Source organism: Poecilia reticulata, linkage group LG2, assembly GCF_000633615.1.
Source record: "Poecilia reticulata strain Guanapo linkage group LG2, Guppy_female_1.0+MT, whole genome shotgun sequence".
In the NCBI taxonomy this organism is placed as follows: domain Eukaryota; kingdom Metazoa; phylum Chordata; class Actinopteri; order Cyprinodontiformes; family Poeciliidae; genus Poecilia; species Poecilia reticulata.
The window spans coordinates 35004833-35032570 of NC_024332.1; the positions used below are offsets into that span (position 1 = coordinate 35004833).

Below are 27738 nucleotides of genomic sequence, written 5' to 3' on the forward strand. Positions count from 1 at the left end.
TCTGCCAGCCTTTCTCCCCAAGCAACATTTTTTCAAAGACACAGAAAAGGTTGTCTTTGCCTGCCGTCTAAATAAAAATTCAAAAGGAAAAGATGAAAAGCAGTCAACATAAAGATGCTTGTTCATTTCTAAATATGCTTGAATAGTTTTTAGGTTACTTTCAATAAAAGAAATGAGATTATCTGCTAGCAGGAAAAACGTCTGGAACAAAAATAGTTGGGCATTATAGCTCCATAAACAAATTCAATCCAAATATGTCTGCTAAAGTTCAAAACAGTCACTTTAAGTTGAATGATATTTCTAAATTAACAGCAGAAGCTCCTTTAAATAATACATTTTTAAATTGTCATTTGTAATTTGATATGTGGCTAAAACGGAGAAGCTACAATTGTAGTGATCTCATCTGTAATCTGTACCAAAACTCTCAATGCCATACTTTAAATTAAGTAACCTCAGAGGACTTTCTTTGTCTTTATTTTCTTTCACTTTAATTCTGGGAATATCTAATATTTTATTCATGGCTAACTTTGCCATCTTTGTATGTAGTGGGAAAAATGCCTAAGTCACAAAGATGACAGACAGTGATTTTGGACTTTTAACAGGAGTTCTGATTGGCTGAGGACAATGAGGCAGCAGTGGTAGGAGAGTAAAGTTTTGCAGATATCTCAATTTGGCCAAAAAATGATTTAGGTAATTATGCTATTGGACCAACAATTTGCATTTTGCAAGGCATTGGACAGTGTATTTATTCTAGGTTGTAAGGTGAAAATTGTAATAGTTTATTATTCTTAATGTCTGTTCTAGGTTTCTAGAACAGATTATTGCAAAAGCTTATTCAATTCTCTGACTACATATAGGTTTTTAATTCACCGAATGAAAATAGGCCGGAGGATTTCTCTCTCTCTCTCTCTCTCTCTCTCTCTCTCTCTCTCTCTCTCTCTCCCTTTCTCTTTCTCTCTCTCTCACTTTCTGTCTCATGCACACAGCCACTTTTTTAAAAGCTTAAACTGTGTACTTTATTTGCATGGGTAGGCTGATTCTTTTTTTTCTCCATCTTTCACTGCCTGAGCATTTTTGTCTGCCCCTCCCTCAGTGGGTGGTAAGGTCAAGAGATACCCTTCATACATTCATTCATAAGAGCCAGCTGCATGAAGGACTTCAAAAGTATTAGCTTACCATTTTCTCAAGAGCAGAGCTCTTGCTCTTTTGTTGTTTTTATGGTTTGTTTATGTCACTTACTGAAACTTATGTTGACGTGTCCAATTACTTCTGTGTTCTAAAACAAAATTAGGAATTCTGATGGGTATGTTAAAAAAAATAAAGTCTGAATAAAGATAGACCGTTCCATTTTAAGGGTGAGGAGGACATAAACCTTAAACAAGACAAATGTTAATAGACCCGGAAGTACATTGGGACCAATGAGGAAAATTCTGTTTTGCCTATAGGCGCTTAGGCACAGGGCAATAAATCAAACTTCTAATCAGACTGTGGCAGAGGAATACAACTATCCATTATTTCCATCTTTAAGAAGCCAATGACATGTAACCTTGGCATTGTCTTTTTTTTTTCTCACAGTGGGATCAAAAGGTCAGAAAAATTGTTATAAAAATAGTTACAACAAGCAATTTATTCCTGTCAAACTGAACTATTTAATAACATTCATGAGCTTTCATTGCTCCAAGGCTGTTATTTCCATAACATTGGAGTTGTTGGCGCAAAAATAAATCCACCAGCTTGAAGAAGTAAGGTCATTGCCTGCTCAGCTGATACAGAGGCTGTTGCTGCAAAACAGTTGAATCTTATTTGGAGTGATGGCTGCTCGGCAGTCTCACAGCAACAAGTGCCCACCATCTCTCCCTCAGAACCAAATATTATTCACTTTTCCATTCAAAATCTGGGTAAATCAACTGGATGGTGTTGTGTCCATCAATCGATCTCATATATGTGTTTAGTTTTAGTCATGGAATGGCTTGAATTTGAAGCTAATCTGTATTTTGCTACCATCAGTTGGGGAGCCCCTCACAGAATATTGTATTTTTTTCTACAATTCTGTTTCGCGTAGCTGTCTACTCATCTTTACTTATAGACGCCTAAGCTTATCTGGGTGTCTTTGTCTTTCTCTAACTCATTTTTTTATCAATTCCTGTTGAAAGAAATTCATAAGATCCGTCTAAAACTATGGTGAGGTCACAGCAGATAAATGTAGTGAGGCTTGGAGCAGTATTTATTTGAACCCATCTTTTATCATTTATTATTACGGCGTCGTTTCTCTGCCTCAGTTAAAGCATGGGTCAAAAAAATAGATATTATGAGTGAGTGAGTAAAGCGCTTGACTTGACCTAAGCTCTTTGAACAGCTTCTTCAACCCCCTTTATTAATGCTTAACCTGAGAMAGCAGCAATAGAGAGAAATGGAAAATATAATTCCACCTAAAAATGAAAAAACAAAGTCAGGTCATCTTGTTGCTCTGAGGCGTCTCTGAATATATAAAGTAAAATTGAGTATTGTCTGGGAGTATTAATGCATTTAATGTGCAATAATTCCAGCACCATAATAGCTAAATCATAAGTCATAGGCTTTGCTCTCTGTGTGTGTACTCARAAATAACTAACTGCACAGAGAWAAACTCTCAAGTTATGTGAGAAAATACTCTCAACAGATTTTATGTTGGTCAAATATTTGGTGAAGCAAATTTGGCAGAGTAAATTGATTTACTCCCAGAAGAAAATATTTAAGATCTACCTTTTAAAATTAAGAGGAGATAATCTTTAATTATTTACTAATCAATTTTTGATTTATATTTAAAATGTTTGTTGGGTACATATAGTCCTAGTGGCTCTACCTAGTCATTGCAGTTAATGATTTGGTAATGATTAAATTATCACTTATCTCTCCCTGTTTTCACTTGGTCCACTTATTCAACATGTCCTATACTAAATAAGGATTGGGAAGTTGTTTGTTTGTTTGTTTCTTTGTTTGTTTTTTCTCTCCCTTGGTTTATTCTGTAACGGCATAATGACAGTTTTAGCAAATATGTAGAAAAAAATATATAAACTACATACTGCAGCGTTAAGATAGAAATGCAGCCTTTTTTATTCTTGCAATTGTCGTTTTTCTGATTTAGTTTTAAAACAAAAGTACTGGAGAGGAAATAAAAACACTCCACTCCATTATTCATTATGAACATAAACWCAAAACAGTTGTCCTGCTAAAAACTTAAATAATTTCMATCATATGGTGATATAATGGAAACAAACAAAACATGAAAGACAGGGATACTTGGATTTCAGACACCTCAGTGATCTGTAAAATAATGTGATAAGCATTTTAAAATTAATGAGTGGATCAGAAATATACTTGTAGATCTTCTACCCTGTAGTCTGTGATCTCTCAGTAGGTGCAGTTGTTAAGCATGTGATCTCCAGTTATTCACATCTGAAACCAGCCTGTGAGTGTGATCTCCAATTCTTTACAACATCTGCAACGACTGAAAAAGTTGTGTAGTTTGTCCTCAGCTTAAATTTATCATCTTGATGAGTAGACAGATCAGAGAATTTACAAGAAGGATGTGTACAGGATGTGCTAGACAAACACTCTCATAAAAAAWATTTTCATTTGAATCAGGATATCTGTTTATGGAAGATGAGTGAGTTGACAGCTCCCTATGTGAGCAACTGAGTGTGTTGTCATAATAAACAACTCAGAGACCTCTATGTCAGTGAAAAATGGCCACCGATTCTCCTCACGCTCATCCTTATTGATTTTTTTCTTTTTAACTTGCTGCCAAATCTGTCCTCAGAAAACACATCTGAAGACAAGTCTGTTTACTTGGAAAGGGAATTGAATCTGACTTAAGCATAAATAACCAAAACATGCACACATGTTTTATGGAATTTAATTTCTTTTGACTTCACAGAGGTAATTTCTCAACAGTGCGMAACACCTGTATAACTTGTATTGTTTGCTTTCGGTTTTGCCTATTGCACTCCGAGAATAACTAAATATTGTTCTAGTTTAATGCAGTCGAATGCTACTTTAATTTTAAAGCAACAGATGAATACAGAAAGTATTCATCTGTTGCATAAAGACAGATAATGTACATGTCTGGCTGCATTCAGTGAGTCAATTTGAGTCCCACTAGTCATCTTTATGGACTTGTTTGCACTTTAGCCAAGAAGCAAAAGTATCCTGGGTTCGACGATCAGCCTGGTGTCTTGCTACAGTGTGTATGTCAACCCCATGCAGGCATGGGTTCTCTACAAGTTCCACAGTCCAAAAGCAGGATTGTTAGGTTGACTGATCTCTTCAAATTTCCCTCAGGTATGAGAGTGTGCCTGTATGACTGTGTCTCCCTTTTATGTCACTCTGTGATAGGCTGGTGACCGGTGATGGTACCAGGTGCATCAAGCTGAACTACTTCCACTTGGATTTTTTAGGGGGRAAAAATTCTGCTGCTCTTGAATGCAGTGGCTTAAACATTCTGCGTGTTTGCTGTCCTTTCTTTGCTTTCTTCCCCTYATAAAATAACTATGCAGGGTTTGGGGCATAGGCGAGATCCCTGTGGTTTGGTAGGCAGCACTTTTTCTGAAGGTGTGATTATAACAGAGTCTGTCTGAAACCTAGGGATTTCTTTTTGGTGCCAGGCTCACCTGAAATACATGCTCCCCTGCTGGCTTTGGTGTGGGTGATGCATCCCGGTTTACTGCAAGTACAAACCTCGGGCAGTGAGTTGTTCCCATCACGCCCACGTGGGAGGGTTGTAAATGAAAGCAACCAAGCAAAAAGCCAAAAAAAAAAGTTTTTCTTATGCATGTCTGCTGCAACTTCGGAGTCTGCACACACCATCAACTCCCCTTTCTCAATCTCATTGTGCTGGTAAATTAAAATTCACGGGTTGCCAAGCCATCCATTCTTCCTCCACTGCTTAATTGTCTTGAAAATTGAGGGGATTACTGGGTGCTCTACATATAAATAAGAATATGTCAAAAATCTGGCAGAATACGCTATGACAGACTAACAGTGTTGATGATTTATGAACTTTAAGTAAATGCCGGCATACACCTTGAAACCCACACCATCATGTTCAGATTTTACTTTATTACAGCACTTTAGACAATGCACTTTAAAGTGGTGAAATGACCAGTTAAATTATTGCAAACAAAATCTCATCAGTGTGCTTTACGTTTGAACAGCCTGCTCTGTCTTAAGTTTTTGCTTTTACATTTATTACATAGAAGGTTTTAATGGTCAACTATTGTAAGAAATGGGATCAAACCAAAGGGAGGTACTGCATTTATATGACCTAATAGCCGGGAAGTTGGCGTTTATGGCTTTTGTTTATTATATATGTTTAATATATTGCAGTGATCTCTTAATAATGAGACACCTGCAACATGTGAGGACATCATTGTGTGGGTCACATATCTATAGTTGCATTTGAGCTTGTATGCAAATGTGCAGGTGTGCACTGAAACTACCCACTCCTCTTTGAGAGGGAGCCAAATGAGGCAGGGTGATTGCAGCCCCACCAGTGTAATCTCACATTTTAGAGTGCTCTAGCACAGCCCCAACTTTGACTACTCGGCTACTTTCAGCCTGCCCAACCACCTCCCCCCACCATTCCACTCCTCTTTTCATTTCATCCCATTCTTGCTAAATGCAATTTGTTATGGCTCCAAATAAGACCTGGGTTTTCAGTCTTTCCGCCACTTCAAACAAAGTGGTTCCTGTTATTGCTTGTCCAATTTGAGATTGTTTCCACCTCTCCCATCAACCACCCATTTCTCATTTTCTTCAAGTCTACACTTTCAGTGATCTGTAATTGGCAGTAAAGACTTTAAATATGTGGCAAAGGATGTATTGTAGGAATTCAAGAATGTTTGAATGAATGCACAGGAATTTGATTTTTGTACCTTGAGGACTTAATTGGAATTTTTTGTCAGAATTACCTGATCAAGTATCCCGGATTCATTCACACTGCATTTATTTGTTTATATGTGTGAGTGTAAATGCATTGTTTCAATCATGCAGTTGTGCTGACAATACATAAATACTTGACAAAAGGGAATACATCTCTTATTGTAACAAGAAAACACTGAATACGAGGGAGAAGATTTGGTTTTRCAAGTCACAGGACACAAATCTTTTGCCATTTGAACCAATAGTACTTTTGTAAAAAATATATGTATTAGGGTCAATCACAAATATTTATTTGGGTAGTTTTAGGAAACTTCTTGAGATGCAACTTCTTGAGAAAAAGATCCTAGAAACTTCCCACTATTGCTAAATGCTGTAAATGCTTGGTTTAGAATTGTTCTTTTGGAAAAGTTCTTGCAGGAAAAGGCAGCCTGCATACCCTCTATGTTCAAATAAAGTTTGTGAGGAAAAAAAAGAGCAATCACAGTATCTTACAACAATAATTAAATTTGAAAAGAAAGGAAGATTGCAGGCTTAGTTTCTTAATGACTTTAAAAATGTAKTGAGAAAAGTGTTTCCCTCCAACACTTTTCACTCTTATGGGATCTGTTGATGCTTGTGGATGATTGTTTTATTACCAATGCAGGCCTTCGGCAATTAGAAGGTCTTTTATTGTAGTTGTTGCTGAGAGTTTTCAGAATGAAATAACAATATGGTTGTAATGATAATGACACAAAGAGGTATCAAAAATCTAATATGGGTTTGATTGTTGGTAATGATGTTGATAATGATTAAAGCAAATGGAGTTATAAGCAGAGTCAGACTTCCATGTACACATACACTATGTATTATTGTACAGCACCATGCAAAAGGATTACATTCTCTTTTATTCATTCTCTCAAATTTCTGTGAATTGTATTCATACTCTATATGACAGACAAACACGGATTACTGCTGAGCATAATTTGGAAGTAAAAAGGAAAAATCATCCATGATACAAAAAAATGAAAAGAATGTTGCATAACTGCAACCCTAAATAGACATGGCTGCCTAATTAAACTGACAGGTTGGGCAAGGTGATTGTTATTCAGAAAAGCAACCGAAAGACGTATGATAATTTTGAAGGAGCTGTAGAGATCCCCTGCTCAATTGGGATCATCTTGTAAAAGGCTTTTTTGGAAGTGTGGTGAGGAGAAAGTCATTGTTGAAAGAAAGCCATCAGAAGCAGTTTGCCAGGAGCCTTGAAAGGGATACAGTGAACCTGTATGCAAGAAGGTGGTGTGCTCAGATGAGACCATTAGTGAATATTTTGGTCTACTGTGGTATAGAACTAAGTCTGGCCAGAGTTTTTGGGAGGATGAAAGGAGCTAAATACAGGGCATTTATATATTTAAAAAAAATGTAGTGCCTGCAACAAATTAAGACAATTACAAAGACTAGCTTTTCAGTAGGCCAAAACTAAATAATTCACCCAAAGTTAGAATATGACGCTTTGGATCACAAGTTCCAGATCACAACTTCATATAATTATTTAGGTCATTATTTAGAATTTGTAAAACTAGGCTGCATTGTAAGGAAGCAATTCATCTATTTGATGTTGTGTATTGGACCAAGGACCCATCTCAAAGTTGAATGAGTGGAGAAGCACTGAAGCTTAGATCAACACATATTTATGCATAAGAATGACAGTTATACTTTTACTACCAAGACAAATTGAGAAACTGTGGTAAGACTAAAAAATGTACTAAAATTCTGCTTGTAGGAACTTTRTAGTTGGTACACTGTGCCTTTTCTTGTATATCAAAGCACATATCTGATTGCCGATACAGTATGTTTTCTATGCAAATAAATATTGTAAAAAATTATAATTACTGTCTGTAATCTTGGGCTTGAATGTCTGCATTGCAGGGAATGATGTACCTGGAGGAGCGTAGACTTGTCCACCGAGATCTTGCAGCCCGGAATGTTCTGGTCAAATCTCCGAACCACATCAAAATCACCGACTTTGGGCTGGCTCGGCTGCTAGATGTCAACGAAAAAGAATACAATGCCGATGGGGGAAAGGTGAACTTCAGTGTCTTTTTTACAAACATTTGCAACGTCTCACAATTAATTCAACATTTACATGGACCTTAATGTTTCCTGTTAATAAGAATCTTTAATTGTCGTTATCTATTACTGTGTCGTTCAAATGCAATGAACCCTGGATGTATCATTTATTCTTCTTGTCAAAACAYGTGACTTTATTTATTTGCTTTCTTTCAAAGACAACATAAAAAAAAGGACTTTGAAAAATCACACACCGGCACCCTTTTCCCCTCTTTTTTTCTCATAGCTCAGAATTATATTTGTTTCATTATTATGTAAAAAGAATGCAAGAGTTGTCTCATGTAATCTTGGCTCAGACCGCAAGATAGTTGGGAAGATTATATTAAAGCTTTAGAAGTTTTGTGGGTCTTGTATGCTGCTTATGATTCCTTGCACCTAATATTTAGAGGTAAATGCTCATAGTTCAAGGATGATTTATTTAAGATCGCACATTAGAATCTGCCAGTTTTCTGTAATTAGAGCCCGATACCATATTTTATTGTCTGTAGTTACACATGTTTGGTTTAGGAAATAAAATGTTAGACTATTTCTTTAGACTGTGGCATTGACAAGTCATAAAAAGAAACAATGGGCATTAACATTAATAAGGGTTTCATAGCCTCCGGGAGGAGCATTACCAATCACAAAGGATGCTATTTCTCAGCGTAAAATACTCTTCTGCTCTACTGAACCGTTTTATTTACCTTCGGGGGGGAAGAGATCTCAAAACGCTGTAAACGTAGTGAATAAATCTGTCCTTGGGGCTGTGTGAGCACAGGTCTCTGACCCTTTCTAATCTTTGTTTATCCTTTCCCTGACTACTGATTTGTTTTCAAACCATTTTTTCACAAGCGAGGATATTCCTCCTCTTTCGCTCCTAATCTTTTTATGCTTATTGTGGTTTCTGTCAGTGATCAGTGCTGCGCATTTATCCCTGTAGCTGTTAAACAAAAGGTACACTAACCTTCCACATCTCCTCTCTTCTCAACCTTTATCACTGTAATCAATGGAACTGGCCTTCAAATCTAATCACAGTGTTAAGCTTGATCCCAGACCTCCCTTGTTTATGTCTCTTTTTAATTTACTACATCTTAGTCAGAGTGTGCGTGCGTGCGTGCGTGCGTGCGTGTCTTTTTCTGTCGGTGGGGGATTAGATTGATATTGTGTGTGTGTGAAAATGTCCTCTTGATGTTGATTTACCCAAACCTTGTTTCCTTTTAATCCACCATTACATTTTACTCTCCAACATGGCTGAAACAGTCAGTCATTTTACAATGAAACACTTCAAATATACATTGTGGACATTTTTTTTTCTTATAAATAGGTTTATTGTTAGCAGATTTTATTGTTAATACATCAATAATACATGTTCCTACACTGCAGATGCCAATCAAGTGGATGGCCCTGGAGTGTATCCATTACAGGAAATTTACTCACCAGAGTGATGTATGGAGTTATGGTAAGCCGCTTTTACAGTCTCCAGTAGCTGTGAGGGTTATTTTTCCCCTACTTGGTAGTTAACACCAACACAAGACACTAGCAGTGACATATGCATAGCCTCTGTCCTAACATAGAGCATTTTAAATCAAATGTTTCTTTTCCAACCATCTTTGTTTTCAAAGGTGTGACCATATGGGAACTTATGACCTTTGGAGGGAAACCATATGATGGCATTCCGACCAGAGATATTCCAGATCTACTGGAGAAAGGAGAACGACTTCCTCAGCCACCCATCTGTACCATTGATGTCTATATGGTCATGGTCAAATGTACGTGCAAACAAAATAACGTTAACTTTTTTTAACATGCATAAAACAACACAGGTTTCAAAGAGTGTTTTGTATTTCTGATGCAATTGCAACATACTTCAATTTCCGAGCCTGGCCCCCAATCATGAGTCATGATTCCATGACTCTTCCATGATCATGACTAAGATTCTTTTCAATTTGTCTTATAATGTTTGTATTTTCTTTCATCTTATGAGTGCCAGCAACAGATTGCATATACCAAAAATCAATTTTATACAAGATTATTATTAATTAAGATTATTATTTTTTTCTATTTACTCCAGATCTTAGAGGTAATTTGCCAGCAGACATTTTATTTGTGGGTAWCTGAATCCATGCTGGCTTTGTAACAAAGACAAATTAAAGTTTTGTGAGAAGAAAAACAACCTGTGGAAATCAATTAGCCATCCAAATTTAGATGGTTTTCTTTATTACACACATTACACTCAGGTTATTTTGAATTTAAAATCAGGGCCAACTGTTTTTATGATGTTCATTCATTGAATGCTATTCAGCAAATATATGTATATAAATAAATAATAGGAAGTTAAGTTCACAGCCACCTAACGAGGATAAATTCAAGTTTTGCCTTCCCACTTACTGAATGGTAGCACCAGCTTGTCGGCGTTATTTGCGAGATACTCGTGGAATGCCATCAGGCAGCACTATAACATCTGGTTACTGTGGCCAGGAAAAAGACTTGCTGCCAGTTACAGACTGGCCCTGTCCACTGCTCAGTGACATGAAGCCTCTGGCTGTCATTGCCACCTTGACTTTTCCTGCCACCCTGAACTTGCGCCAACTTGGCAAGCAGTAGAGAGCAGAGAATTATCCATGTCACTGCGCAATTGTTTTCTTTCTTTTTGCACAATGTTATGTTTGAAATGCACATATGTGAAATGTGCTGATAAAGTAATGATAGGTTCCCTTTTAAACCATTAATTGCTATCACTTTTTGCCTAATCTGTATTACTTCTGTATTCATTTCATCTTATTTCCCTTGATGCACAGATGAGGTCGAATCACATGATTGCTTTGGTGTCGTATCCATGTGTCCAACTGTAAAACTGGCAGAAGAGCACATTTCTCCAGATGGCTGTTCTAGTGATGAAAGAGTATTTATATTTAGGCTGAAAAAGTGACTACATGTAAAGACATGTTTAAATAGAAAATACATAGTTGCTCATTTTTACACAACTAAAAATATTACCTTTAGGGGAAAATATTTAATGTCCCTCAAGCAAGTTAAATGATTAACCGGAACAACAACATATCTACAGATGGACATGTTCTATCTATGCAATAGATGATGTTATGCTAGGTAAAATTAAAAATATCAAAGTAAAAACACGACTAGTAATATTACAGTACTTTTAAATATTAAAGTACTAACATTTCCAGTTGCCGGTGTTGTTTGCAGCCTCTTGAGGGTTTTCTTTCTAAATGCCGCTATATTTAGCTCCATCCATCGTATTAGAAATCCTGACTAGTGGAAGAAAGGAATCCACACAGCATGATGTTGCTACTGCACTGTTTCACAATGAGAAACGTTTGTTCATCATGACATTTAGCAATAGTTTTTCACCGCAAACAGAGGTTTGCACACAGGCCAAAAAGGTACATTTTGGTTTCATGTGACCAGAACATCATCTTCATACAGTGTATGACATACATGCTCATGCAAAACTGAAATTCATTTTAATTGTTTGCCACTCTTCTATAAAGGTCATACATGTAGCAATTATTGATAATTGCTCTTTTGACATTTTCCCACCTGAGCTGCGTATCTCTGCAATTCCTTTCTTCACTTTAGCACTTTAGGTAAAATAGGAAAGAAAAAAAAAATCTTTCTGCTACTTTACTATGATGCACTACTTTGGGCTGATCTGGTCACAGAAAATCCTATTGAAATACATTGACTTTGGTGGCAATGTGACATAATAAAATAATATTAAAATGGTTAGAGGGGTAAGGAACTTTAACAGGAAATGTGGTGCTTGTTCATGTTGGACTCAGCAGAAAACTGTGAAAATTGTTTTACACATGACTTATAAAGAATAAGTTCATCTTTATGTCTGTTGCAAATGCTGCTGAGAAAAGCATTAAATAAGCGTACTAAGTACTGGGGTCAAACTTGAAGTCAGGGGCTAAATGATTCATTATCCCATGAAAAATGAAAGATTAATATCTCCAGTGTGTATGTATATTTAATTCCAGTGGTCAGTATGTAATACAAAAACATTTTTTTTCAGGCTGGATGATTGATGCAGACAGTCGACCCAAGTTCAAGGAACTAGCTGCAGAGTTCACACGGATGGCTCGTGACCCCCAGCGATACCTGGTCATCCAGGTAGGTTCTCAGTAAATTTTAACAAAATAATATGAAGAAAAAAAAACTGTCATTGTTAAAGCTTGTCTGTAGACTGTTGGGCTTATTCAAATCAGGTCTATGGACTTAGTTTTTATTTCATTAGAAGGTAAGGGTATAAGAGACATTTTACCACAGAGGAAATTTAGCAATCTGGAAAACTTCAATGTAAAGTCAGACAACTATTAAGTAATGCACTACATTATTATTATTCACCATATTCAGTTTGTGGTTACAAAGTGAACCTGTGAATGACACATCAACCCTCATGTTTTAATAGGGTGATGACCGCATGAAGTTGCCCAGCCCCAACGACAGCAAGTTTTTCCAGAGCCTGCTAGAGGAAGACGAGCTGGAGGACCTGATGGATGCCGAGGAGTATTTGGTTCCTCACTCCTTTAACATTCCACCACTGGCATACACTCCTCGCACGCGCATGGACTCAAACAAGGTAAATTATTTTAGGGATGTTCAGACTCCTCCGAGGAAAAAGGATCTGCACGTTTAAGAGAAAAGATTAACACAGATTCCTTAAGGCAGTGCAGTCACTAGTTTTAATCTCTATTTACAGGCTTTGCATATTCATACGTGCCTCTGATAGATTTCCTAATATTGTTTTTTTATTTTTTGTTTTATCTTCTGTCTCGAATGCTAGATTTCTTCCCTATTCTATTTGACTAATTCAGAAAGTGGAGTAAATGTTAGTTTTATAACAATTTAGATGCTGATTTTCTTTCTTAAAACTTCAGATTGATCAAATTGCCTGGATTAAGCCAAACTGTAGTCCTATAATCTTCTGTCATTGTGTCAAAAAAAACGCTGCCCCACAGTATTTCAACTCTTGAACTTTCCCACAGTTTGTCACTTTTATAACAACAAAATTCAATGTTTGCAATGCCTTTAGATGATAAGCCCTCCTTGAACTGCAAGTTCAGTTTTGATCTCATCTGATCAGGTCACCTTCCTTAACATGTTTGCTGTGTGTGTCTCGTGGTACAAACACATTTTCTTGTGGATTTCTTTCAAATCCACAAGATTTCTTCCAGCTCCTCTTCCGTAGTGGGAAGATCTACAAAGTGCACAGTTGCATAGAGAACGGTTGTTTTGAGTCTAAACAGATGCCCCCATCTGAGATGTGCAACTCTAGAGTTACCCTGGCATACTGTCTGGCTTTCTCTTTAATTCTCTCCCAGTCCAGCCTGTCAATTTAGCTAGGTCTTTGTAGGTTTGGAGTTGTGCTGTTTTCTTTTCATTTTCAGATGATGGACTGAAATGTGCTTTGACAGATGCTTAAAGCTGGGCTATTGTTTCATAATCAAACACTCCTTTGAAGTTCTTTATTATTGTATCCCTGTCCTGCCTGCTGTGTTTCATGGTCCTTATTAAGGTCTGTTGTTGCGAAGTGAGAGAAAAAGCAAAAGAAAAAAAATGGAAGTACAAAAGGTAAAAATGATTGCAAAAAATAATTGTTCAATACAGTGTGTCCTTTAAATTCAACTCTTCCTACAAAGGTAAAGGTTTGTTTTCACTTTCAATATTACTTTTGGATTTGCCTGTTGTAGGATGTTTTGCATATGTTTAGAATAATTACATTACAGTGGTATGTAGTTTTGTCAGTTTGCATAAAGCATGAATATGACCATATTGACTTCTAACAAGTCTGGAAATAGTTATTTACTGTTACATTGTTATTTTAAATAAATTTATTGGCATTTTTATTTTGTATGGGAAATATGGTACGTTGTGTGCATATGCATGAATGACACAATACAAAAAGAAAAACATTTATGTGTCACGTGGGCAACTGTAAATACTGGATGAAAGTACACTTATTAAAAAAAAGTTAAAAAGTGCTTTAAATATGTTAAAATGTATGACAAAACAATGTATGTACTTGCCCAGTTCTTACAGCGGTAAAAGTCTATATAACAGATTAATTTGAATACCCTCATGAGGAAAACGGAGCAGTGAATGAATAGCACATGCGCCATCTCTAATCAATTTTCTTGTAGGGGCCAAATACCATATCATTTTATACTTGTTCAACTGGCATGTGGGCTGCTAAGAAATGTTGATCAGAAGTAGAATAAATATCTACATCTTAATTAATTAGTCCAATATAAACTGAAAATTCCACTTGACCATTGCTTCCCAATTTGTGCAAATACTCTTCCAGACATTAAAACGTTTCAGCCTTTAAAAAATAAGAATGAAAATAAAATTGAAAAAGTCAAACCTTTGATGAAAATGAAGGAGCTGAGAGATAAGTGGATGTGAAGCTTTCCCAGAGATTTAGTAAAAAAAAAATCTTTTTTGTTATGAGCACAGATACAAATGGACCTCAGCAGATATGGTTACTTTAAGTTTTTAATTAAAATTATGTTAATTAAATTGCCAATGTTCTTCAACTTCAACAGTTCCCTTTTCTGTTTTTGTAAAAAATTAGAAACCTTAGTAAAATAGAATTATTAACATGGAATCAACCTTAACATTAGATCAGTCATTTATTCTTTTTTTTTTCACTTTTATTTATTTGTATTTATAAAACAAACCAGAATAAAATAGCTGTTTTAATATTTTAGACGAGTTAATAAAAACCTCTAATAAAACAGTGAGGGCTACAGCTAAGGTAAAAACAAAATTACTTTTTGTATTTGCTACCGTCTTGCAAGTCTTGTTTGCTTTTATATTGTCAGTTTATTTGTTTGCATATTGTGTCAACAATAAGTTTTTAATTATTATTATTTCCATCCAGAATCAATTTGGCTGTCAGGACCCAACGTTTACCATGGGGGACATGCTGGCCACTCTGCCTAGAGTGGGTCAATCCATGTCTGGAAGCAGCCTCCCTTCACAGGAACTCGCTGCAGGGGCCCAGATTAGTGGTGGATTTAGTCGTGGCAACCAAGATGACCCTCGCTGTAATGGCACCCTAAGAAAGCAGGCCTCCCCAAGGTCAAACACCCTTGGTTTAGCTCATACTCCAGGACAAGGTAAAGCTTGGTGTGAAATGCCTGCCATCCCATTGTTTACAAGTTTACATGTTTTGAACATCTTAGCATATATACTCTTTAGCAGAGTGGACCAAATACCATGCAGACACACTGCTACGAGTCATTTGTATTCTGAAGAAGACAGTTGCTGTTTTTATGTGTTGTATTAGCACCCTTATAGAAATTGTTTTTAAAAATACATACATAGAATTTTTAAAGTTCAAAGCTGCACATGATACTCTTTAATTGTAAATTTGTATGTGTTCATTTGTAATATAGAAAAAGATTGTGTTGGTATAGTACTGAATATATGTCATTAATCTACATTATGCAAACCAGTATATGGTTACTCAAGATAGTTTCTGATAAATGTGTTGCCTAACTGTGATTTAAAGAAATAAGTCACAAAATTGGGATTGACAGCCAAAATTTGTCATGGTTTACACATCAAGTAAACCACCACAAAGCTTAGTAACATTGTGTCACATTTTAATTTTTTAGTTAATAGCTGTAAATATAAAATGATCAACTCTCCATGTTTGACTGAACTATAACTTATTCATAAATTGCTGATGCAAGCAGAGGAGTATTACGTAAACTAATAAATGCAGGTGCTCTACAAGTTATTGATGGAGGAACTAATAATAGAAAACAGAGTGCTTAACAATAGTTTGTCTGCAATGTCAATGAAAAAGCAAGATTGCGCAACAATGAACTTCTTTTTAAAACATTGTTTTCTGGTGGAAAAAAAGATGTGCCGCTAAAAGGGTTAGCGTTAGGTTCAACAATAACCCTTTTCTATATCTTAGTTCATATATTCTTCTTCTTCTTTCCTTGTTTGCTTCTCAAGGTGGAGGAGAGGAGACTAGCGGACAGCGCTACAGTGCGGATCCTACTGGTCTTTTATCAGAACGAGGTGAAAAGGGAGACAAGGATGGCTACATGGTTTCCATGAGAAACAAGAACACCTCAGGTTAAATGAACAGCTTTAAAAGAAAGCAATGCATAATTTAAGAGACAAAATGTTTTTATGGAACATTTTATATTGCAGGATTTATGCTTTCATTGCTGTAATTGCCTATATTTATATATTTACACATTTAACTGGTGGCTTCTAACATTGGACAGAACAAGCAGATGTATCTTTAATCCCCTTTTTTACTTCCAGATCATCTCCATCCTGTTGAGGAAAACCCTTTTGTCACACGTCGTCGGAACGGTGATGCCCACATAGTGATAGATGGAGCAAGTTGCCACACCTTGCACATAGCTGGCGCTGCCGCTGCCCCAAAAGGCCAGTCTGCCCATGGAGACGATGAGTACATCAATGAGCCTCTGTACCTGAATACATTCCTTAGCCCTGGGGACAAAAATGGATTAGCTGGTGCCATTTCCATCTCTGGTTCTTCGTCCTCTACTGCACAATCAGTCCTGCAGACAGCAAACCCATCCACATCAAGCCACATCGTTTCCTCCACTGGATATGTGGTAACTCCTGGCTTACTCCCCCACCCGACATATCCATCACATACCCTGCATCCAGGGCATTCAGGACACACACTACACTCAGGCATCACCAGTAGCACAATGGCATTTGATAAGAAAGCCAAGAAAGCAACTTTTGACAATCCTGAGTATTGGCAGCACAGTCTCCCTCCGAAGTCCACATTGCACAATCCCGAGTACCTGCAGGACTGCAGCACACGTTTCTTCTACCGGCAGAATGGACGCATTCGCCCTGCTGTGGCAGAAAACCAGGAATACTTGTCTGAGGCTGCTATGAAGGCTGGCAATGTGTTGCCACCACCTCCATACAGGCAGAGGAACACTGTGGTGTAGTGACCCACCTGTAGCATCTGGAGATTAAAATCATGTCTTTTCAATGCCGTACTTGCCCTCCGGGGTCCTCCTTGCACCTTTTCTGGAAACTTGTCATAATCATTCTATTTGGAAAAGTCTTCTATTCTCAGTGTTTGAATCTGCCTTTCTGTAACAGACTAGCTGTCAGTGGCAGCTTCATCTAAGACTTAAACCATCCTTTTTAAACATGACTCTTAAACTAGAGGATCTCCTTCAGGGAGGGATCTGGTTTGACCTGCAGAAAACTGTTCTGGTACCTTTAACAACAGAACAAAAGCAATCCAAGAAAAGATTACATCAGTGTGTTATTAAAAAAAATAAGAAATAACCTAATTAGGCTAATTAAACTAGTTAGTCAGACGAAGAGTATTTTCATTGACACTGTGAGATTGTTAATGAACCCATGAATCATTCTTCTGTATGTTTTATATATTTTCTAATGAAACTAGTTGTGTACATGGTTTTGTTTGATCAGACTTTTTACATTGGGTTTAGGTTATAATGTGAAACATGCATTCAGGTTAGAATCTTGACTTACCAACCAAACTGAAGTTATGCTGAGAATACCTAAAGTAGTTTTTATTCCCACAAACTCGCTTCTTTGTCTGTCCCTTTCTTAAAACAATTAAGCATGTCAGTCCTGGGACAAGCCCGAAGGCCTGGCACAACAACAGAAACCATAAATTTGTCCACACATAAACACATCAACATAAATTTGTCCACACATAAACACATCAACATGTACGCCTGCAACCACTTGAAATGTATTGTGGAGCAGTTTGATCTTCTACTGAAGCAGCAGAAAACAGGAAGTTGTGAAGAGCAGAAGAGGGGAAGATTTCAACAAAATGCTCAAGAGCATTGTTTTGAGCTTTTGGCCCTGTCCAGAATAATATGATTTTTTTTTTTGTAATTTTTTAAATGAACATTTTCCACAATGGAAATGTTTAAAAACTTCATTCTGTCTCCAACAATACTGCAGCTGTTTTTTTTGTTTGTTTTTTTTTTCTTCTACTCCCTCACATCTGTCTTACGTTATTCTGATTCTGTTTGATTTAACCTTTTAATGCAAGCTCATGAAGTTAATGAGTAAGGGGAAAGGGCATCGAGTGATCACAAAAGCACAATCTACAGCAGGGACACTGCATTGCATTCTGGGAACATCAGAGGCTTGCTGTCAACTCCAGTCAACAGCAGAATATATGGAGCTGGAGAGCGAGATGCACTAACAGGAAAAAAATAACACATGCAAGAACTGTTCTATTTAGACACAAAATAAGGCTTTTGCATCCTCTTATAAGAAGCAAATACAAGCTTATGGAAAAAGATTGTTTGGATTTTTCTTGCATACATAAATTTCTGCTGAAACTCTTGAAATTGTATCATTTGTCTCAAAACAAACAATACGAAAGGCAGTTGCTGTTGTATGTGTGTGTCATCTTTGGTTACAGAGCACATATTTACGCACATTAGAACTAAGATAAGTAATTTTCATAACTCATGGATGGACTCTACCTTTGTTCGTCTTATTTGAAACTTAATGACTTTCAAATCATTTTTAGGAGACAAGCTGTTCAAGCTTCAGGCATTGGTAAAAACTTTGTGGGGTAATGTAATTTCTTCACCATAGTCATGAACACCTCCCAGGTCTTCAAGGTGTGCTCCTGAGTGATGTCATCATCCCATTCCATAATATTTAGCCTAGCTCTGCTTTTGGAGTTTGTCTACAGAATGTTAGCCTCATTGTTGCTGCCAACGACGTTACCTGCCGGCATGACATAACTTTTACATTGACGTTGATTGAATCACACAGTTTGCCTAGATGTGGGTTTTGTCAAAAACGGAAGAAAAAAAAACTATCAGTTTAACAAGATATCCTGAATAGTGTAGCAATGATTTGTGATCAGATATGCCAGCTGTGTTGGGATTTTAAAAGAGGGATTGTTCAGAAAACAGCCCTTTATTTCCTTGTTATTTTACATTATGTTTCCTCTCTATTATACAAATATATCCAGCAAATAGGGCCTCAAACCAACCAAATCAATGTTTGATTTGGTGCCATGCATGAATGATTACTTTAATAGGAGATGAAGAGGTTGATTTTGGGGAAGCTTTTAACTCTGACATAATAATAAAAAATTTACTAGGCTAGTTTTTGTTTATTAAACCACAAGATTTTTATTATGTTCCTTATTTAAATGACAAAGGTGGAAAAAAAACCTGAATACTCAACAACCAAAACAGTCTGTGAATATTTCTCTTAAGAGCTGTAATAATGAACCGATTACACATCATTACTATACAGAGAGGGGAAAAATGACTATATGAACCAATCTGTATATGAAGAGATGTAAAAGTACATCAACTACAGCAGGTTTTTGACCACTGTGTTTTCAGAAACACTGAAATGAACTTGGTATCATAGTCTGCTCAAGAGTAGATGTTGAAAGACTTCAGTTTAGATTGGTTTTTTTTATTACTCACAACCAGTAGTATTTACCATCAAAACGACTATGAAGCTTTTCTTTGGCACAGTTGTTAATTAAAATGTGCTTAATGTTTTGGGACAGCTAAATTAACTAATGTTATTTTTGCTCTGAAGGCAATTCATGCATATGTTTTTATATGATGCAAGTATAATTTAGCATTACTACTATTTTCATTTCATCAGCATTTTGCTAATTAAGTTTTAGCACTTTTGAGGTATAGTAATGTTATATAAGAATGAGTGACACAATTTAAATCAGGGAAATATCTTGAATAATTAGCTGTTTAATTCACTGTATTAAATAAATTATTTGGTTTCTAATATTGCACTTTTTGTAATATGGGTGGAAGGCTGAGTTTTCTTAGTGTAGGGTCACTCCACCACAACAGAAACCCCCTTTTTCCCAATCCTTCTTTATTAAAAACATTTGATCATTCTTTAGCTTTTGTTGTATTTACTACATAATCAACTTTGGAATGCACATTTTCTTAACAGCACATTTCCACTCACCTAATAGACATTAGCAAATGGACGTCACACTATGACCAGTAAATAAATCCTTTCAGTACACAGTACATAAATACAAAGTCTATTAATTTGAACTGGACATATTTCAAGCACTCTTTGAGGAAGCAGTTAACATAGGATTGTGCTCTTGTCAGTAAAACGGAAGAATTAGAAAGATGTAAGAAAGCATTTGGTCTTCTTACATCTTAGTAAGAAGACCGAATTTAATCATTATTTAGTTTAAGCTTCATAATATTTAAATTTCATAAGGATTGCAGTTAAATCTATACCATTGATGATCTAAATGCTTTCTAAAACTGGTTTAAAACTTCTGAGTTTGTTTTAAAGTTATCTAAACTTAAAGTCTGGTATTTTTACAAAAGCTGTCTATGAATATCTAAGCACAATATGAAGAGAAGATTATATGCCACACAGACATGTCACATGTCTAAAAATAATCAGATTCTTGGTGACAAAAATAAAGTTGAGGAGGAAAAACCTATGTATTAGCTCTATTACAGTTTTGCAAGCTGTGCAAATGAATGCAAGGTCCAAAAAAATATCTGCAAAAGTGAGGCCATGCATCTTGTTGAGAGTGTACCTATTATAATGAAAGACAGATTACCAATATCTTGAGATTTTGTGACTCCTTGTGATGATTAACAGAAGCTGTGATCTGGACATGAGCTGAGACAAGGCTCTAGTTTTGCATTGGGATATCTAGTGAAAACTAGACTTTATTATGTGACCTATTGCTGAACCCATGAATGTGAGCACATTTGCAAGACAAATACATTTATCCTAATTGCACATTTTGATTAAATAGTAAAATTATTTTTGCTTCTTTCTAAGCCAATTCAGTGCTGGACATTTTCCCTTTTGCCATTTTGAACCCTTGCAGTATGCGTAATTTTGTACCTGACTTTTTGAATTTGAAATAGTGCATTTCTGCCAATGAACATTTTATACTGAGCAAGTTTTGATCTGTTTGCAGCATGAGGAAATTTTACAGCTGCTTTGACACTTATGTATATGAAAGCCAACCTTGAAAGGCAATGTAGATATGACTCCAGTAAATAATAATATCTACCAGCAAACAGAAAGCCATTTATAATTRCTTTGTGTTACTTTTGTCTTGTAATCATTTAATGCCTGACCCAAATAAATTGTTCCAACTGAATTTAACTGAGCAAGTAGGGATGAGCGTCCCATTGGATGGTTACTTCATAGACACTTGCCTTCCAGCTGGCAACAAAATATTCAACCCCCACTGATGCAATGAGTGTATTCTCACTTTTGAACGAGGAAAGACACATTTTGTGGTCATAGAAAGAATGTTAGTCTATTTGAAAACAATCAAATTATTGGCATTAAGCAAAGAAAACAAAGGCGATTGCAGAAACTACTAAACCTGGGTTGAGAAYCGTCTAAAGCATCGTTAAAAAACTGGAAGCACATTTAAAAATTGAGTCTGCATGCACAAAAATAAAAAAGAAATTATAGTCACAAAAAGAAACTGAAAGTAAGGAACACAATTCCAATGCATAGTTATTAAATGGGGGTGAAATGACAGCTTATAGTCTGTAAATAGTGATGTTTTGCTAATCACTGGGTGTTAACAAAATGACATCACATTCACACCATCAAACTCTAAGGATTGTTAATGGCTACTGAGACTTGGCAAGTTTCCATTTAGGATATTTTGAAGAGTAAGTATACTATGCTAAATAGCGTGCCCCATTTAAAGAAAATATGTATGTAACCATGCAGACTAGCCTGATGAACTTTTTATTGCTATACAACAATGTACAAGCACTCTTGCACAACCTGTGCCTCTATATTAAAGATTCAGAAAAGCAGCAAGGGTGATTTACTACTGTACCAAGCACAGATGTTTCCCTGGCAGAATCTTTTCTTTGCCTCTCAGGGTTTATGGGGAATAATAATCATGCATTTGAGCTCCAGCTGAGACACACGTTGCGAGATCATGAAAGGATGTTAAACCAATTGAAATAAAAGTATAATGGAAGATAGATTGGTGTCATAACATCCCACTAAATGAATAAATTTCTGTTGACTTGTGCAACCCAATGACAATGTGAATTTAATGGTGAATTTCAAAGCATTAGTTACCGTATTGCTACTCTACTCTGATGCTAACCCATTGATCTGTTCTATATCTGCTAATATTTTGTCCCAGGTTATGATTATTCTGCTTACTTTATATGAACAATCACCTTTGCCTAAATTATTGTGTAAATGAGTTGTGTAGCAATATCCTCTCTGTGTTGAAAATGCTATTTTGTAATCTTATCATCTACGAGGCATTCATAGCAGAGCTTGTAGACCACTGTATGACCGTGCATGTAAGAGCAATAAGAGCAGTAAAGAGTCACCATTAGGGATAGAAATGGTTCTCTTGAGAAAAATAAACCCAATCTACGAAAGAGAAAAGCTGCTGGCGCTCTCAGCTGGCAGCCATCGCAGGGGCTTTTAGCTTTTTGAATGCTAATTTATCTACTTTCTCCTTGTTGTTCTACGGGGAAATCATGTTACCCAACAACTCACTCAGTGCACCAGCTGAGAAGCCCTGGACAACAGGCAATTGGTTGTAATCTTGCAGCGAGGTTAAAACTATGGCATTGGCATTCAAGAAATGTACCCAACCAATGCATCAGTATTACAAAAGCCAGGGGGGTGGAAGGTGTGACTGCAATGAAACTAGCAGAGTTAAAATGCCACTGTTTATGTCTCTTCAGAAGTGACTGTTGAATTATATGTAGCAAACACTGAGCTGCAGAAGGCAGAGAATACTGGAATACAGAAATTAGTGGAGTAAAAACAAAAATAAGGTGATTGTGGTCAAATTAGTCACTCACAGGGCCATATGAACATCTTTAAATGGATAAAAGTATTAATAATAATAATAATAATAATAATTACTTATTGACTACATGGAGTATATGATAACCCTTTTTAAAATATGTTTTCCTGTTTGTTGGTCTGCGTCAGTGTTGAGCATATTTTAATAGCCTGTAACTACATGTTTTGTAGGAAGGGTTGTATTGTTTTCCCTCTCATTTGCACTTCAGGGTCTTATACATTTTTAGWATCCACCTGCATCATCTTTGTTGGAACTACTGCCTAGCTGTTACATTTTGTCGTTTATAGCAACTCAAGTCCATACCCAAAGATCTTTGCTGATCTTTCTGTAGTGTTTTGTCAAGTTTCCACCCAAACGCTTACTTGACTTCTGACAGGCACATAAACCAGGTTTAACATCTACTGTTTAAAAGTTTAAGTAACGCAATTCTTCTTTGCTAATGTAATTTAAATATACCTCCTATTACACAGTTTACGTTGACCACACATGATCAGATATTGATGCCGCCTCTCCTACCGCCAACCTTTCAAACCTTGCTGTATATTTGTTGTGTAAAGGTTTATTCACAATTTAGGTTTAAAAGCGATTTTGCCATACCTGACTCATGTATTGATGGTTTGCAATGATAAGGTTGTTACTACAGCTTTATCATTAGGCCACAAAATTAGGCAGCTACTTAGACCCTCTCACCAGCTGGGGTTCCCATGAGCAACAGAATTGTCAAAGAAGTCAAGTTTATAAATATTCAAGCAACACTTCAGTATAATTTCTGTAAAGAGGGCTTTCTGTGAAAGGATTTTTGCTCTCAGCTTTGCCAGTATTAACTTCTAAATGCTTGAAGCCATATCATTTTCTTTCTGAAAATAGTAACAAGCAAATGTATTTAATTTCATTTTCTCCAAAAAGTCATGCTGTATCAAGTGCTGTATGTAACATGATTAAGATTTAAGCAATGCGGATTAAGTTGTGGGCTGCATGGTGATGTAAATGCTAGCTTTGTTGCCTTGTGGCAAAAAAGGTCAGAGGTTCAAACATGGAGTTTGCATGTTCCCCCCTGAATGCCCAGGTTCTCTATGGTTTCTTTGGCTTCCTCACACTGACTATAAACACGACAGTTAGGCTAATTGATGACTCTAAATTACCCTTGTAAGTGCGTTTGCATTGGTGTTTTCCCTGTGATAGACTGGCATCTGTCCTGGGTGGAGCATGCCACCTGTCCAATGACCTCTGGATGTAAGCACCCCTACATAAGTGGGCCCAGTCAATGGTTAGATGGATTCAGTTTTGCAATCTAAGTTTGAATTGTCTTTATTTACTTAATTGTTTTACCCTATTATTTTTGATAATTGTATATGTATTATACACAGACATCAAAATCCAGAAAGTTGAAAACATTAGCTAAGCTATGTCCAGCAATGGAATTGGAAGGGAGCCCAAATAAAATTATATTCAAGTCCCCGTACTCTGTTATCCACACAAAAGTTGTCTTGCTTGTTTGTTTCTTATTTTGTTGAAGCTTTTATATGAGACACTCCTCATCTTTCATTTACGACTGTAGTCTAGAAATGAAGGCCTTAGAAGTTTTAACTGCTGAACTGGGTCACAGAGAATCCTTTTATACAGTGAGTTCTTCATAACTTCCTTTTCATATCATTAGAACTTTTTTAAAGCAAAAATATTCTACATCTGTGGTTGACACATACTATTGCAAAGACCACTGTCAAAAAAGCAGAAACGCATTTGTTCTTTGTCTGCATTAAAAAAAAAAAAATCCTTAAATAGAAAAGCAGCTGGCAAAACCAATTCTGCAATGATGGGTTTAATAAACCTGTGACGTTCATGGTGCAATTCTGGCACTGCGTTAAACTAAGTATGTGCATTGTCAAGTGCTATGAGAACCAGAATAAAAGAGAGTGGTTAGGAAAGCACAGTCTACACTCTAATAAACTGGTGTTAAAATAATTGTAATATTGGAAATGCTCATCTTTTGCTCTAAAATGGATTGATTCAAGATTTTACTAAAAATAAAACAGTTACAAAAATAAGATATTTTTATAAGAGAGAAAAGGTCAGGTGTATCTGTAAATAGAGCATTGCTCTAGACATGCTTTTGACAACATAATTGTTTTTTTTTCTCCTTACAACAATGCATTTTTAGTTTGTTTTCTAATTTTCACCTTTTTTTTCTTTATGTACATAGCTATATATACATTCAGTGAATATATATATATTCTGTAAATGCAATTCTAAGAGTAAGCTGTGAAGCTGCAAAGGGTCATTTGGTCGCACACCATCCATCAATGCTCCTGTGATTTTGTGATTGTGTTTTCAGCACAGCTAAGTGAAATTTGTGTTTCAACCTATGCTATTGCCTTTTTTTAGGACTGACATCTTTCCTTTTTTTTACTGAATATATTTTACATTACCACTACATTCCTCTTCAGATTTTCCCAGTAACCTGACCTCTTTAGGTCTTTTTAATTTTGTACACTTAATACTGTTACAATGCTAGGGATATTCATATATGGTATTTGTAACAAATGTTATTAATCCACCAGTGTCACTTTACAATATAAATGTTGAGGACCTAAAACATAGTAAAGTATCTTCTCAATTACTTTTGATATTTACTTAGCTTTGTCATGTTTTTTTTTTGTTGTTTTTTTTTTTGTTTTTAACTAAGAGGGCAATACTGATTGAATGGTGTAGCAATATCAAACCTAAGTATGGTTTGTTATTTAACAGAAAACAATGAGGAACCTTTTTTTTTGCATGGCCGATTGTTCATTGAAGTACAATTGTGGCTTCAACAGAACTTTTCTCTTTTTCTGAACTCCCTCTTTTATATCAAAACTGGTTTTCCAGCATATTTGAGGCCTATATTCAACCATGTCTACTTTCTGAAAGGAAACTGCCACCAAAATCATCACAAATAAGTATTTTCACTGGGCTATTGTAGCTAGTACATTTTTAGTAATCAGTTGGTGTCAGAAGTCTTAGGCCACATAGTTTTTCTTACAGTAGCTGAAGCTATAAGATTTGCTAGGATTCATTATGTAAACTAAATTGCAGAGCAGATATTTAAGGATTAGACAATTGAAATTACATGTCTGTACCGCAACAGCACTTGAAGATAATTTGTTTTATTTATACCACTTTTTGTTTTACAAATATTGAGCATTGAGATGTTGTTTTCTGTTATAGATCAGAATGCCATCCTTTGTAAATTTTGGATTCTGTTAATATTTATCATGCTAATTTTTATATTTAAGTCTTTCTTGCAAAAATACGTTGAGCTTTTTGTACAGGTAGGATTAGAAAGTTCCCTGGCTTGTGCACTCGATGATTTTGGTGGCAACTACATCATTTTCCAATTTTCAGTATTTAAATGTGTATGCAGGGATGGGCAAGCTCACTGAATCTTATTTTATCTGTTCAGCGACGAGCTTTGCAAGGAGGAACTTTCTATAATGTCATAAATTCTTTGTATTTACTGAATAGGTTGATGGAGAAGTTTTATAGGGTGTACTTTGTCATCTTAACATTTTCTGTGATACTATTAATTGATCTTTTCTCCTCAGCTAGAACATTTAAATACATATTCCCTTTGTTTTGTTACATGATTCTGTCAAAGGTATATTTTTAATTCAATATGAATAAAGATCTGTCAATATTTAAACATCAATTGTGTTTCTTTTCTGGGTTTACCTCTTTATTTGAAACCCTGCTGGTCACAGTGTCTGAAAAGTTATCACTGAAATTAAATCCTTTCCCGTTTAATTTGAGGGTCGACAATAAAAACCTGAATTTATCTAGTTACTAGTAGTTGCTCAAATGTTCTTTGTCAATGAACCACTGAAGGAGCATTAACAAATGCCTTACAAAAAAATCAAACTTTTTCAAGTTTTCCACATTCTGTCATGTTACAACCGTGGTGTAACAGGTATTTTTTTTGATGGGATATAATGTGACAGAGAACACAATTTATCCCACAACCGTGGACTGGAAGAAATATAAAGCAGCTACAGTTATCCTAACAGTCCATCCGAGTATGTAAAAAGTGTGGGACAACGTCAAACCTACAAAAACAGGCCAGGAAAGTAGAACATTAATTGGGCAGAACAAGCCACCAGGAGGCCCTCGGTAATTTGGGAGAAGTTGAAGATTTACCGCTATAGAAGGGAGAATTGTAAACTAATTGAAAAATCTTTATGGGAGATTGGCAAAATTCTTAAAGCTTTAAGCGGTTCATCTGTCATTTGCCATAAGTGATGCGATGTCCACAGAAGATGTGTAAAAGAAGCTGCTTTAGCCAGCTGAGAAATAATCTTTATGTCGAGGCTATTTGTGAAACATGGTGGTGGCAGCATCATACTGTGGGGATGCTTTATTTCAGAAGGACCAGGAAGTGGGCAAAGTGGATGGTTAGATGGATGAAACTACAGCTTGAGAAAACCTGCTAAAGGCTGAACAAACATCAGAGACTGCAACAAAGATGCTGTTTTTCTTTTTGCCTTTTATTTATTTATTGTTACAGAGAAATACCTTCCACAAAGACAACAACCCCAAACATGCAGCCAGTGTTATGATGGGATGTTTGAGATAATCGTATTTTCATGTTACAATAGCTCAATCAAAGTTCCCACCTAAGTCCTTTGAGGATGACAAGAATTGCAAATTAGCATTTACAGATATTCTCTGTTAAATATGGCTTGGCTTAATCTATTATCCGAGGAAGAATGGGCTAAAATTAGGTATACTTCAAAAGACTTGCAGCTGTAGTTGCAGTGAGTCGTGGTCTAATGATTTAAGAGATGACAAACCCAAATGCCCACCATGTTTACGTT

At 36.1% G+C, this 27738-nt stretch overlaps 1 protein-coding gene across 1 annotated transcript in view; it reads left to right on the plus strand.

Annotated features, from left to right (window-relative positions):
- erbb4b (erb-b2 receptor tyrosine kinase 4b) overlaps positions 1–26576 on the plus strand; it is a 318305-nt gene extending 291729 nt beyond the window's left edge. Inside the window, exons 21-28 of the mRNA XM_008403838.2 lie at positions 7825–7980; positions 9388–9463; positions 9627–9773; positions 12044–12141; positions 12440–12610; positions 14915–15152; positions 16003–16125; positions 16321–26576. Coding sequence (XP_008402060.1) covers positions 7825–7980; positions 9388–9463; positions 9627–9773; positions 12044–12141; positions 12440–12610; positions 14915–15152; positions 16003–16125; positions 16321–16991 — 1680 coding nt within the window. The 3' untranslated portion in view covers positions 16992–26576. The remainder of the gene's footprint in view (positions 1–7824; positions 7981–9387; positions 9464–9626; positions 9774–12043; positions 12142–12439; positions 12611–14914; positions 15153–16002; positions 16126–16320) is intronic.
- Positions 26577–27738: the final 1162 nt, after the last annotated feature.